Source organism: Nansenia antarctica (assembly GCF_963989245.1).
Source record: "Nansenia antarctica genome assembly, chromosome: 5".
Classification (NCBI taxonomy): domain Eukaryota; kingdom Metazoa; phylum Chordata; class Actinopteri; order Argentiniformes; family Microstomatidae; genus Nansenia; species Nansenia antarctica.
Genome location: NC_137690.1, coordinates 71,836,537 through 71,849,441, shown reverse-complemented (window position 1 = coordinate 71,849,441; position 12,905 = coordinate 71,836,537). Strand labels below are relative to the sequence as shown.

At 45.7% G+C, this 12,905-nt stretch overlaps 1 protein-coding gene across 2 annotated transcripts in view; it reads right to left on the bottom strand.

Moving 5' to 3' along the window:
* Window positions 1–12,905, bottom strand: part of enpp2l (ectonucleotide pyrophosphatase/phosphodiesterase 2-like) — a 57,346-nt gene that overhangs the window by 32,106 nt on the left and 12,335 nt on the right. For both annotated transcript variants that reach the window (XR_013937464.1, XM_080532269.1), the window contains exons 6-22: window positions 12,729–12,826; window positions 11,593–11,672; window positions 10,905–11,024; window positions 10,575–10,630; window positions 9,718–9,783; window positions 9,208–9,280; window positions 8,011–8,119; window positions 7,535–7,657; window positions 7,200–7,231; window positions 6,491–6,618; window positions 5,966–6,050; window positions 5,525–5,612; window positions 4,353–4,522; window positions 2,029–2,074; window positions 1,326–1,465; window positions 818–959; window positions 365–442 (exon numbers count right to left, since the gene is read on the bottom strand). Coding sequence is in view for 1 of the 2 variants with exons in the window: in XM_080532269.1 (XP_080388395.1) it covers window positions 365–442; window positions 818–959; window positions 1,326–1,465; window positions 2,029–2,074; window positions 4,353–4,522; window positions 5,525–5,612; window positions 5,966–6,050; window positions 6,491–6,618; window positions 7,200–7,231; window positions 7,535–7,657; window positions 8,011–8,119; window positions 9,208–9,280; window positions 9,718–9,783; window positions 10,575–10,630; window positions 10,905–11,024; window positions 11,593–11,672; window positions 12,729–12,826 (1,634 nt within the window). In the remaining variant the exon portion in view is untranslated. The remainder of the gene's footprint in view (window positions 1–364; window positions 443–817; window positions 960–1,325; window positions 1,466–2,028; window positions 2,075–4,352; window positions 4,523–5,524; window positions 5,613–5,965; window positions 6,051–6,490; window positions 6,619–7,199; window positions 7,232–7,534; window positions 7,658–8,010; window positions 8,120–9,207; window positions 9,281–9,717; window positions 9,784–10,574; window positions 10,631–10,904; window positions 11,025–11,592; window positions 11,673–12,728; window positions 12,827–12,905) is intronic.

The window sequence follows — 12,905 nt, the reverse complement described above, 5'->3', positions numbered from 1 at the left end:
GTTTCATGCTGATAAACTGGACGTCTCTCCAGAGAGAGGACAATGGGTATCAGGCTGTCCCTTCTCTCCCAGACCTGAGGTCATTCCACTGCCCCCCCCCCCCCCCCCCCCCCTCCCTGCCTCCCCCACTCTCTCTCTCTCTCTCTCTCTCTCTCTCTCTCTCTGTCTCTCTCTAACGTTACTCGTAGCTCGTTTATGGAGCAGTTTGGTTTTGTTTGTAGCAAGTAGCTAGCTAGCCCCATAGTTCAGCCCAGGCGTCAGTTATGGGGCTACAGCTAACTCTGTAGCTCCAGCGTGGTAAACTATGTCACTGGTTCAAACTGCTAAGTCAGTCTAGACAGGCAAAAGCAAAATGGCCACTCACTCTTGAAGGCGGGGTACATGGGGACGGTGTTGGTGATCAGAGAGGCGTCGTATCTGGACTGGGGCGAGGCGGCCAGCTCTGTCAGAGTAAACACACACACGCTGTCATCCAGGAGAGGAGAGGAGAGGAGAGGGGAGGGGAGGAGAGGAGAGGGGAGGGGAGGGGAGGAGAGGAGAGGAGAGGAGAGGAGGGTAGAGGAGAGGAGAGGAGAGGAGAGGAGGAGGTGTAGAGGAGAGGAGAGGGTAGAGGAAGAGGAGGAGGTGTAGAGGAGAGGGTAGAGGAGAGGAGAGGAGGAGGAGGGTAGAGGAGGAGGAGGGTAGAGGAGAGGAGAGGAGGAGGAGAGGAGAGGGGAGGAGAGGAGAGGAGGGTAGAGGAGAGGAGAGGTGTAGAGGAGGAGGAGGAGGAGGTGTAGAGGGTAGAGGAGGAGGAGGTGTAGAGAGGAGAGGAGGGTACCTGGGGGGTAGAGGAAGGCGTAGGATAGGGTCTCCTCCTGGCTGTAGCTGCTGCAGGCCTGGCTGTTCTCCGCCGCCACGCGGGCGTCCGCCCTCACACACTCACTCACCACCTCCACCTCCGGGACCGCCGTGGACTCCTCCTGCATGGGACCAGAGGGGGGGGGGGGGGGTGAGGAGGGGGTGAGGGTGTATGAGGAACATACTCACAGAACATGACACAGCAGAATGTGTCATCGATTTTCAACAACGCGGAAATGTAATGTATACATTTTTCTAAAGAAAAGTCTGAACATTGGATACATTGGATCCCGTATATGAAGCGTACCTGTTTGAGGAGGGTGTATGAGGTATGGAGAGGGTGTATAGTACCTGTTTGAGGAGGGCGTATGAGGAAGCGTACCTGTTTGAGGAGGGCGTATGAGGAAGCGTACCTGTTTGAGGAGGGTGTATGAGGAAGCGTACCTGTTTGAGGAGGGTGTAGGAGGTATGGAGAGGGTGTATAGTACCTGTTTGAGGAGGGTGTAGGAGGTCCACAGGGGCATGGAGAGGTCCTGGCTGTATCCGCTGACGTAGTCTCCGTGCTGTAGGAGGCTGTAGTTGGTCTCAAACAGGACCGCCGGCCGCCCGTACGGGATGTGAGCCGTTACTATGGAAACACAGAACACAGAACTGCAACAACATCCTGAGACTGACGCCCCGATCTGAACACTAGAACAGCCATGCCTATGTTACCTACTGTTAGGCCTCTTTAGAATGGGAAGCTGCTACTTACACACAACGACCACTAGTTGGCCGGCTTGTAAATTAGCCTGCCTCCGACACAGAAAAACTAGCAAAATAGCTTCATACTAGCTTATCCTGATGTGATTTAGAAAATGTAAGGATACTGGGTGGTAGAACGCACATATCTAGGAAAAGCCATGAAAGGAGGGTCCTGAAATTTGATCGAGTGCAGATATATTTAAAAAAAATACTCACAGGGGTCAATTGACCCCACCCATGATTGATTAAGTGTTAACAACCATCCAGAACAACTTCTACTACCATCTCCCCCTCAGGGGGGTGCGTATGTACCGCACTTCATGATGAGCTGTAACTCCCAAAGCAAACCTAGCCCGCTCAGAGTGTGTGTGTGTGTGTGTGTGTGTGTGCGTGTGTGTGTGTGTGTGTGTGTGTGTGTGTGTGTGTGTGTGTGTGTGTGATACTCACTATCTGGCGCTGGGATGAAAGGTGGGTTATTCTCCTCCACTTTGTTCTGGAACAGAGGTTACAGAGAGGTCAAAGGTCAGAGGTTAGAGAGGTCACAGAGAGGTTAGAGGATAGAGGTCTACCCTCATTCTCTCATTCTCTCATTCTCTCATCCTCTCATTCTCTCACTCCCTCATTCTCTCATTCTCTCATCCTCTCATTCTCTCACTCCCTCATTCTCTCATTCTCTCATCCCCTCATCCCCTCATTATCTCATTCTCTCATCCCCTCATTCCCTCATCCCCTCATTCTCTCATCCTCTCATTCTCTCATCCTCTCATTCTCTCATCCCCTCATTCTCTCATTCTCTCATCCCCTCATTCTCTCATCCCCTCATCCTCTCATCCCTTCATTCTCTCATCCTCTCATCCCCTCATCCTCTCATCCCTTCATTCTCTCATCCCCCCATTCTCTCATCCCTTCATTCTCTCATCCCCTCATTCTCTCATCCCCTCATCCCCTCATTCTCTCATCCCCTCATCCTCTCATCCCTTCATTCTCTCATCCCCTCATTCTCTCATCCCCTCATCCTCTCATCCCTTCATTCTCTCATCCTCTCATCCCCTCATCCTTTCATTCTCTCATCCCCTCATTCTCTCATCCCCTCATTCTCTCATTCTCTCATCCCCTCATCCCCTCATTCTCTCATCCCCTCATTCTCTCATCCTCTCATCCCCTCCTTCCCTCATCCCCTCCTTCCCTCATCCCCTCATCCTCTCATTCTCTCCTTCCCTCATTCATTCTCTCATTCTCTCATCCTCTCATCCCTTCATTCTCTCATCCTCTCATCCCTTCATTCTCTCATCCCCTCATCCCCTCATTCTCTCATCCCCTCATCCTCTCATCCCCTCATCCTCTCATCCCTTCATTCTCTCATCCTCTCATCCCTTCATTCTCTCATTCTCTCATCCCCTCATTCTCTCACCCCCTCCTTCCCTCCTTCCCTCATCCCCTCATTCCCTCATCCCCTCATCCTCTCATTCTCTCCTTCCCTCATTCATTCTCTCATTCTCTCATTCTCTCATTCTCTCATTCCCTCATTCCCTCATCCCCTCATCCCCTCATTCCGCTCTGTGTGTCACAACGAGCCCCTCCTACGATTTCTACGCAGAGAAATATCTTCTATATCAGCGGTTCCCAACCTTTTAGGACTCACGGCCCACTGTACAGATCTCTCCAGTATTCGCGGCCCACTCAGCAGCGCGCAAAGCGCGGCGTGATTTTTTTTCCGCGTGCACGCGCATGAAACGCGCACAAGCGCTCAAAACAACGACGGAATTTGACCAAAAACTAGAGGGAGCGTGGCAAAACATTTTAAAATAAATAGCGGTTAAACCATTAAAGCCGAGCGGAAATGTTTTATATAGCAGGTGATCAAATACCAAGATCGTAAATGTTGTATGTGTTCAATATTTACGACCAAACATCCTTATGTGTGTGGGCAACTCCCGACTCCCGACTAGGGTTGCCAGATGGGCTCGGGTTTTTTGGGTGGAATTAGCGGTTTTAGACTGTGGTTAGGGTGGAAAATGTCGATCCCATCTGGCAACCCTGTTCGCGAGTCCGGGATGGAATGTAGCCAATCAAGAAGCGAGTTGACTTCTTCTTTTCGGATGGAAATATCGGCGCACACCACACACAATACGATCAAGGCTGTTCAATCTTTTAAAAATTAAAACGTTTTTGTAACAAAAAATTGTCAATAAAACATTTTTTTTGCCCATGATTTGGCGGCCCACTTGCAGTACTCTCGCGGACCACAGGATGGGAACCGCTGTTCTATGATATGTTCCATGACTCTCTGGGTAGTCCCCCCCCCTCACTCACTCACACACACACACACACACACACACACACACACACACACACCACACAGCCTTGAGTTGATGGTGGGTTTGACTGTGTGCCCGTCTGTCTGGTATGAATTACACATGATGATGTTTGAGTTATAGCCCCGTGCGTGTGTGTGTGCGTGTGTACGTGCATGTGTGAGTGTGCGTGAGTGTGTGTGTGCGCGTGTGTGTGTAGGTCAGCGTGTGTGAGTGTGAGTGTGCGTGTGCGTGTGTGTGTGCGTAGGTCAGCGTGTGTGTGTGTGTAGGTCAGTGTGTGTGTGTGTGTGTGTGTGCGTGCGTGCGTGCGTGCGTGTGTGTGTGTGTGTGTGTGTGTGCGTGCGTGCGTGCATGCGTGTGTGCGTGCATACGTATGGTGTGTGCGCATGTGTGTGTGTGTGTGTGTGTGTGTAGGTCAGCAGGTGATAATGTCACCTCAGTGACCTGAACTCTGACCTCTTCGTCACAGCTGCACCCCAGGTCGTCTGTCAGGGTGGGGGCGGAGTCCAGGGGGGTGGGCGGGGTCACCTCCTGGGGCATGGCGGGCGTGTGGGGCGGGGCCTTCAGCAGGTCGTTAAGGCTGCCGTAGGTTCCGTTGTTAGGGGCCGGGGTGAGGCCTAGGAGGTCTGGGAACCATGACAACCAACAACACTTATTCAGTTCATTCAGTTTCTTGTTGTTTCTGTTGAAACGTTACGTTTTTTTTTTTGTTTGTTTTTTTGTTAGGTCACATTACACAAGTGTCTCTCTCTCTCTCTGTCTCTCTCTCTCTGTCTCTCTTCTTCTCTCTCTCTATCTCTGTCTCTCTTCTTCTCTGTCTCTCTCCCTCCCTCTCTCTTTCTCTCTCTCGCTCCCCCTCTCTCTCTCTTTCTCTCCCTCCCTCCCTCCCTCCCTCCCTCTCTCTCTCTCTCTCTCTCTCTCTCTCTCTCTCTCTCTCTCTCTCTCTCCCCCCTATTAGTCTTCGGTTCCTGACATTGCAGCACAAGACTATAAGGCAACAGGCATAATTCAACATAAAAAAGTGACAATAGTATGTGACAAATGTCCAGTATAACATTGTTGTTCAGTCAGTTCCTTGGTGTTTCAGTTGAAACGTTATGTTGTTTTTTGTAATTCGACAGAGACGTGAAACAGAAATCTTACCACACACGACGTTGCTATAGAAATAAAGTTATTACTATGTACAACTCAATATTTTAACCAATAACACTGTTGTTCATTCAGTTTCATATAATAATAATATGTATTATATGACTACTTGCACACTAGTTGATTACTTGAACACTACCTGACTACTTTGACGTTTGTAGGAAAAGTGCTATACAAATAAAAGTTATTATTATTAGTATTATTACTTGTACTGTACCATATTGAATTTCATAGTATTGCACTTTGCACGGCACTTTTGCATCGATTCCACTGTAGTATGACTACCATCACTTTATTATTACTTACTTTACGTATTGTACTTCACTCTATTATTGTTATTGTGTATCTTGCTGCAATGCCAATGTTGAACCTAAGCCAAAGATGTTTACTCTTGTGTACATTGGGCTGTAAAAAAAAGCAATTCTGATTGTGATTCTTGGTTGTTGTCCACAGGGAGGTGAATCAGACATCAGACTTACCACACATAACGTTGTACAACTCAATGTTTTCAAATTCAGGCACTTTCTTCTGGAACTTGAAGGTTGGTCCGTAACCCAGGAAGATCGTCTGTACGGAAGGACAGCAAACCTTTAAATACTGGAACACAGCCAGGCAGGAGTGTACCCCAAAACTACCTGTACTAGTACACAGACAGCAAGGACTGTACCCCAAAACTAACTGCACTGACAAATGATGGTAAAACAGTGACAGAAGAGTGAGGGGAGTGACAGAAGTCATAGAAGTCATAGAAGAGTGATATGAGTGATAGAAGTCAGAAAAGAGTGAGAGATGTCATAGAAGTCATAGAAGAGTGATATAAGTCAGAGAAGAGTGATATGAGTGATAGAAGAGTGATAGAAGTCATAGAAGAGTGATAGAAGTCATAGAGGAGTGAGAGAGCAGTGTGAGAAGATGTATACCCGCATACTGTTGATCTTATTGTCAAATCCGTGATCACCAAAGAAACCACATCTCCCAGGATTCCTCCTGTTTTCAGGAACCTTCCTGTCAGGAGGAGGAGCAACAACAACACTCAGCGTTACACAACATCACCCAGCGCAGACGACTGACCTCACAGATGACATTTCGTGAGCATAGAATTATAAGGTTCTATCTCCGTTTAGGTTAGTTCAGAGATATTGAGCATCAAAGTTTTTACATTCCATTATGTTTTGTGAGATGGAACCTTTGTATTTTATGAATTACTAACTCAAAAAATGTCAACATTTTTAAAATAACACCACACAGGCATTACATAATGGATCAGATTATGTAAAAAACTCAATTTTGACAAAAATGGAGATAGAACCTTGTAATTCTAACGTCACGACATGGCGATGTGCCACATTTAGCAGTACAACTAGTAATAACATAGATAGTTAATCAGATTGGTTACTTGCACAACTACAGTAGTAATAACATAGATAGTTAATCAGACTGGTTACTTGGCGATGTGCCACTTCCGCTCCATGAGCAGGTGCACGGCCTCGATCCTGCGGTTGTTGGCGTAGTGGAGCCTCTTGGGCAGGTGCTGCTTCAGGTACGGCTTGAAGTGCTGGTTGGGCATCTTACACTGGAGGCAGAGGTCAAGGGTCAAGGTCAAGGGTCACCACAGTGACACAGTCTGGTCATTTGGTCTGCATGCCGGCAACCAATCAAAATGTTCAGACTTTTCTTTTGAAACACAGAACTACGTTTCAACGTTGTTGTTAAGAATCACATCAAAAACTCGCTAGTCAAGCCAAAATACGCAATGGATTGGGTGAGTAATCCCCACTGCTACCTAGTTAACTAGAACACTACTTTACAATGTTAGCAGGCTCACAAAACAAGCTGTGTTAGTTGACTAGCGATGTTTCGTTGATTTTCAACAACGTTAAATTGTAAATAAATCATTACATCAGATCGCGACATGTGGACCAAAGCATTAGAACGTGTCACACATGTATTGTAGATCAGTGAGAGGCTGATGGAGGTAGGACGGACTCGGGAGGACGGACTCATTGTAATACACACGTGTTTGATACCGTTCCTCATTCCATTCCATGCATTACAATGAACCCGTCCTCCGATTTCTACCTCCACCAGCCTCCCCTGGTGTAGAGGCCTTACAGTGGGGTGTTTACAGCAGAGACATTTGTCATGAGAACTTACCGTGAGATTTGCGACGACTACTTTCGGGTCGTCTGAAAGAGGAAAAGATAACGTACAGTTTAGTCACAGATAACTATTAGTCATAGTTAGTTATTAGTTATTGTAGTTAGTTATAATTATAGTAGTTAGTTATAGTTATAGTTATAGTTATAGTAGTTATTTATAGTTATAGTTATAGTAGTTACTTATAGTTATAGTAGTTACTTATAGTTATAGTTATAGTAGTTAGTTAGAGTTAGAGTTAAAGTAGTTAGTTATAGTTATAGTAGTTAGTTATAGTTATAGTAGTTAGTTATAGTTATAGTAGTTAGTTATAGTTATAGTTATAGACGTACAGTTTGCTTTGGGGTCTTTGGGGCGGATGCGTCCCACGGAGCCGGGGATGAGGTGGATCTCGTCCACGTTGACGGGGTAGGTGCTGAGGAACTCTGTCCTGTCACAGTGGGCCTCCTCCATGCCTGGGGAGCACAGAGATCACTAGATGGCGATTCTTGTAAATCAGCCTGCCTCCGACACAGAAAAACTGATCCTGATGTGGTTTTGAAAATGTAAGGATACTGGGTGGCAGAACGCACATATCAAAGAAACACCATGAAAGGAGGGTCTTGAAATTTGATCTAGTGCAAACGTATAATCATATTTTTTTCTCACAGGGTCACCGTGACCCCACTATTGCTGTTCTAGTGTTAAGAGCCAAAGAGCTTTATAATGCCTTTCACACTGCTGTACTGAACTACCAGTGTGTGTGTGTGTGTGTGTGTGTGTGTGTGTGTGTGTGTGTGTGTGTGTGTGTGTGTGTGTGTGTGTGTACCGTGGTCTCCTACGATGATGACGTTGACACAGCGGTGCAGGTTCATCTGCTTCAGCCCGTTCATCAGCTGACCGATGACGTTGTCTATCTCCTTCAGGGGGTTGTCCAGCTACACACACACACACACACACACACACACACACACACACACACACACACACACAACAAGGTACTGAAGACCAGGGGGTCATGGGTCAAGGTCAACACTTTGACAATGATTGTGCTTTTCATCTCTTTATTTTTTATTTTTTAAATGTGCTAATAAATTCAGAGATATTATTAAAGCCCTGCCCAGTCAGTAAGATGTTCATACTAGAGAGAGAGAGAGAGAGAGAGAGAGAGAGAGAGAGAGAGAGAATGAGAGAGAGAGAGAGAGAGAGTATGAGACAGAGAGAGTGAGAGAGAGAGAAGAGAGAGAGACAGAGAGAGAGAGAGAGGAGGACGACCAACTAAAGCCCGGTACACACATAAAGATAATCTGGCGATTTTGGGGCGATTTTCCCCCTTCCGACTAAGGACAGCAAACGCCCGCTTATCGGACGGCTCTAAAGATTATCCTACAAGATTATCCTGTGGTGTGAGGTGTGTTAAGAGTCCATTTTCTCCCGATAATCTGCTCAGAGAATGGTCGGGTTCGACACTCGTAAATAATAAACATGTTCAATATTTACGACCAAAAATCCTCATGTGTGTGGGCAACTCCCGACTCCCGACTACTCCCGAGCAGGGTTGCCAGATGGGCTAGTTTTTTGGGTGGAATTAGCGGTTTTAGACTGTGGTTAGGCTGGAAAGTGTCTATCCCCTCTGGCAACCCTGCTCACGAGTCCGATTGTGACGTGGATGGAATGTAGCCAATCAAGAAGCGAGCTGACTTCTTCTTTTCGTTCTTCTGCACTTTATTTGCCCTGTCGCACATGGCTGCCTCGTACAGGTCAGTCAGGGTACTATGTTAGATCACGTTTGATCACGCAAGATTTCTGGCTTGGGGAACGAGACTCTACACTAACGATAATCTTTATGTATGTGGGGAATATCGGCGCACACCACACACAATACGATCAAAACTGTTCAATCCAAGATTCCACCACCATGACTGTGAGCATAGCAACCATCTCTCAGCCAATCAGAGCAGCCTAACCACCTCCCAGCCAATCAGAGCAGCCTAACCTTCTCCCAGCCAATCAGAGAGCAGCTCACCTCGCTGCTATGAGGTCCCAGACGATGTCCGAAGGTGTCCGGCTGCTCTGAGTGGACGGCGTAGACGTAGGGCCTGGAACACACACACACACACACACACACGCACACACATACACACACACGCACACGCACACGCACAAACACGCGCACACACACACACGAACGCACGCACACACACACACACACACACACACAGACACACACACACAGACACACAGACACACACACACACACACCCTCATGTAAGCTTGTATCTCAGCTTTTCCAAAGAGCCGAGGCAGAAAGAACACCTCAGGAAAACAAAACCACTTCCTGTGTTCCAGAAGCAACAACATGAAATACATGATGAATGTGTCGGGGGGTACACAGGATACAGGGGAGGCTGGCGGAGGTAGAAATCGGAGGACGGGGACTCGTTGTAACGCACGGAACGGAATGAGAAACGCTATCACAACAACGAGTCCCCTGGCCTCCGATGTCTACCTCGGCCGGCCTCCCTGCCAGGCTAACCTCTCGTCGTCAGGGAGGCTGAGCCAGCGGAGGATGGTGAGGATGCGTCTCTCCAGGGGGATCACCCTGCAGGGAGACACACAGACATGGCAACACATGGTTACACTTCCTGCAACCACAACAACTGGCACTCGTTAAGAATAGAGGGTTAACAGTACGTCTCTAACGCGCTATGCTAATATGAGAAGCTAGCCAGCACAACAAGCTGCGTTTCCACACGGAAGCATTGACAACTCAATGGCTGCTGTGTCTGTGTGTGTGTGTGTGTGTGTGTGTGTGTGTGTGTGTGTGTGTGTCTGTGTGTGTCTGTGTGTGTGTCTGTGTGTGTCTGTGTGTGTGTGTGTGTGTGTGTGTGTGTGTGGGGGGGGGTGGTATTGTTATGGAGGCCTCTATCCCTCGTGCTTGTTAGGTCATTGATATGCTAATCACTTCACAACAGGCAGATCACAACCTTTTACTGTAGTAATATTATATTATTAGTATTCATTACTATTAATAGTAGTATTAGTATTTTATTAGATAGTATTATTTGTATTGTAGTAGTATATTAATAGTATTATTAGTATTATATTAATTTGTATTGTAGTATTATATTAATAGTAGTATTAGCAGTATTATATTGATTTGTATAGTAGCATTATAGTAATAGTATTATAGTAATAGTATTATACTGTACTTCAGGTTTAACAATTCAACATCAAAACAGTAAATAAGGGAAGGGGACCAATCTTCATCTACAGAGATTTATAAATCGTTAGCCTCACAGTATAATTAGGCCAAAATATGACTTAGGCAATTATGCTATGAGGCTAACGATATGATATATATTCATATTTGTTATATATAATCTAACTCACCATGGCCAGAAGAACGTGCCAGCCTTGACGCCTTGCTTCTCTGCCGTGATCCAGATCTACACATGAGATAACACGCATCAGCTCAGATACACAACATGAGACATTATCATAACAACACAGCTATAACTAGACTAACACAGGAACCCCAACACACCAACGGCGGCATGCTACCATGCAAGGCGCTGGCCCGCTCACTGGGAGCAATTTGGGGTTCAGTGTCTTGCCCAAGGACACCTCGACAAGTGGACAGGAGGAGCCGGGGATCGAACCACCGACCTTGCGATCATTAGACGCCCAACCCTCTGTTAAGGCTGACAGGTGTCTACTCACCGGTTGCCCCCCCCACCATCGGTGGTTCAGCTTCTCCCTGCCTCTCAGGATGAAGTTGGCCTCAAACACAGGGTCATGCATGGAGTTACCCACAATCCCATGGGACTCGGGATAAAGACCCTGAAGAACATGACATCATTATTATTATTATACGGAATATTCTTGTTATTATCGTAACTAAGTTAAGAGTTACCAAGAACGGTACAGAGTTCACCATTGAGGCGGTAACTGTTACTGTATCAACTGGTTCTGTTACAATGTTGCTACTGGACATCAGTGGAGGCTGGTCACATAGACTCAACTGGGTGGGAGGCTGGGGGAGGTAGAAATCGGAGGACGGGCTCATTGTGATGCATGGAATGGAATGAGGAATGGTCATCAACCGCAAGGAATGGTCAAACACTTGTGATACCCTTCCTGATTCCGTTCCAGGCATTACAATGAGCCCGTCCTCTGATTTCTACTTCCACCAGCCTCCACAGATGTGATGTGGATTATAGTAAGTAAGTAAGTAATTAAAGCTTTATTTATATAGCACATTTCATACAAGAAATGCAGCTCAAAGTGCTTTACAACAGGAATAAGAACATAAAGTGAATAGAAAAACATATATAAAAACATATACAAGCATAGAATGAATATAAAAGCGTTATAGAAACTGATCATCTGAATAGCAGGGCAGACGTACCGTGGCGAGCGTGTACAGGTTGGGGAAGGTTTTGGAGGGGTAGACTGGTCGCATGTAGGCTGCATGTGTACCACACGTCTCTATAGAACACACAGTCATATGGTCAATAACATACTCTACTAGTTTTAAACAGTGTCATATGGTCAATAACATACTGTACTAGTTTTAAACAGTGTCATATGGTCAGTAACATACTGTTCTAGTTTTAAACCATTCATCATACTAAGCGCAAGGAGTACCTGACAACTTGATCTGATCAGGTAACACTCCTGGCCCTCTCTAGGCCATGTTCAAACAGAGATTCTTTGTGGTCAAGTCATGTCTCTATCCTTTATTTAACCATGTTAGTCTCATTGTGATCACATCTATTCTTTAAGAGAGACCTGGATGTAACATCTTAAGCTTAGACATAGTTTAAACGGGTTAGTCAGTCAACTGAACTCTTAAAAAAAAAACACAACAACCTTGTTTTTCAAAACAAACCTTGTTTTCTCCCCTCCTCCAGCACTGTGACTGCTGATGGAACTGGTTCTTATCGTAGGTTTTACTGACAATGACTGATGACAGTTGGTTCACTTACTGAGACAATGTGCTGACTGTAAGTCGCTTTGGATTAAAGTGCTCATGTAAATGTTTTTTAGGTAAATATAACTATAAATGAGTCAGGGCTTTTAGGTAAATGTAAATAGTCAGGATTTGAGGTAAATATAACCATAGATAAGTCAGTATTTGAGGTATATGTGATGTAAATAGTCCGTATTTGAGGTAGATGTGATGTAAATAGTCAGGGTTAGAGGTATATGTGATGTAAATAGTCAGGGTTAGAGGTATATGTGATGTAAATAGTCAGGGTTAGAGGTATAATGTGATGTACATAGTCAGTATTTGAGGTATATGTGATGTATATAGTCAGTATTTGAAGTGTATGTGATGTAAATAGTCAGTATTTGAAGTGTATGTGATGTAAATAGTCAGGGTTTGAGGTAGATGTGATGTAAATAGTCAGGGTTAGAGGTATATGTGATATAAATATTCAGGGTTAGAGGTATATGTGATGTAAATAGTCAGGGTTAGAGGTAGATGTGATGTAAATATTCAGGGTTTGAGGTAGATGTGATAAACGCGTGGTGTCTTACTCAGCTTCTCCATGGTGGGGATGACGGCCTTGCCCTTCTTCATGTAGGAGGATCTGAACCCGTCCACAGACAGCATGATGAGGGGGGGCCGGATGAAGCTGCAGAACCACCACATCACTTACTATTATTATTTATTCATCTTACTTATCTTTATTATTACAGGGGAGATATTACTAT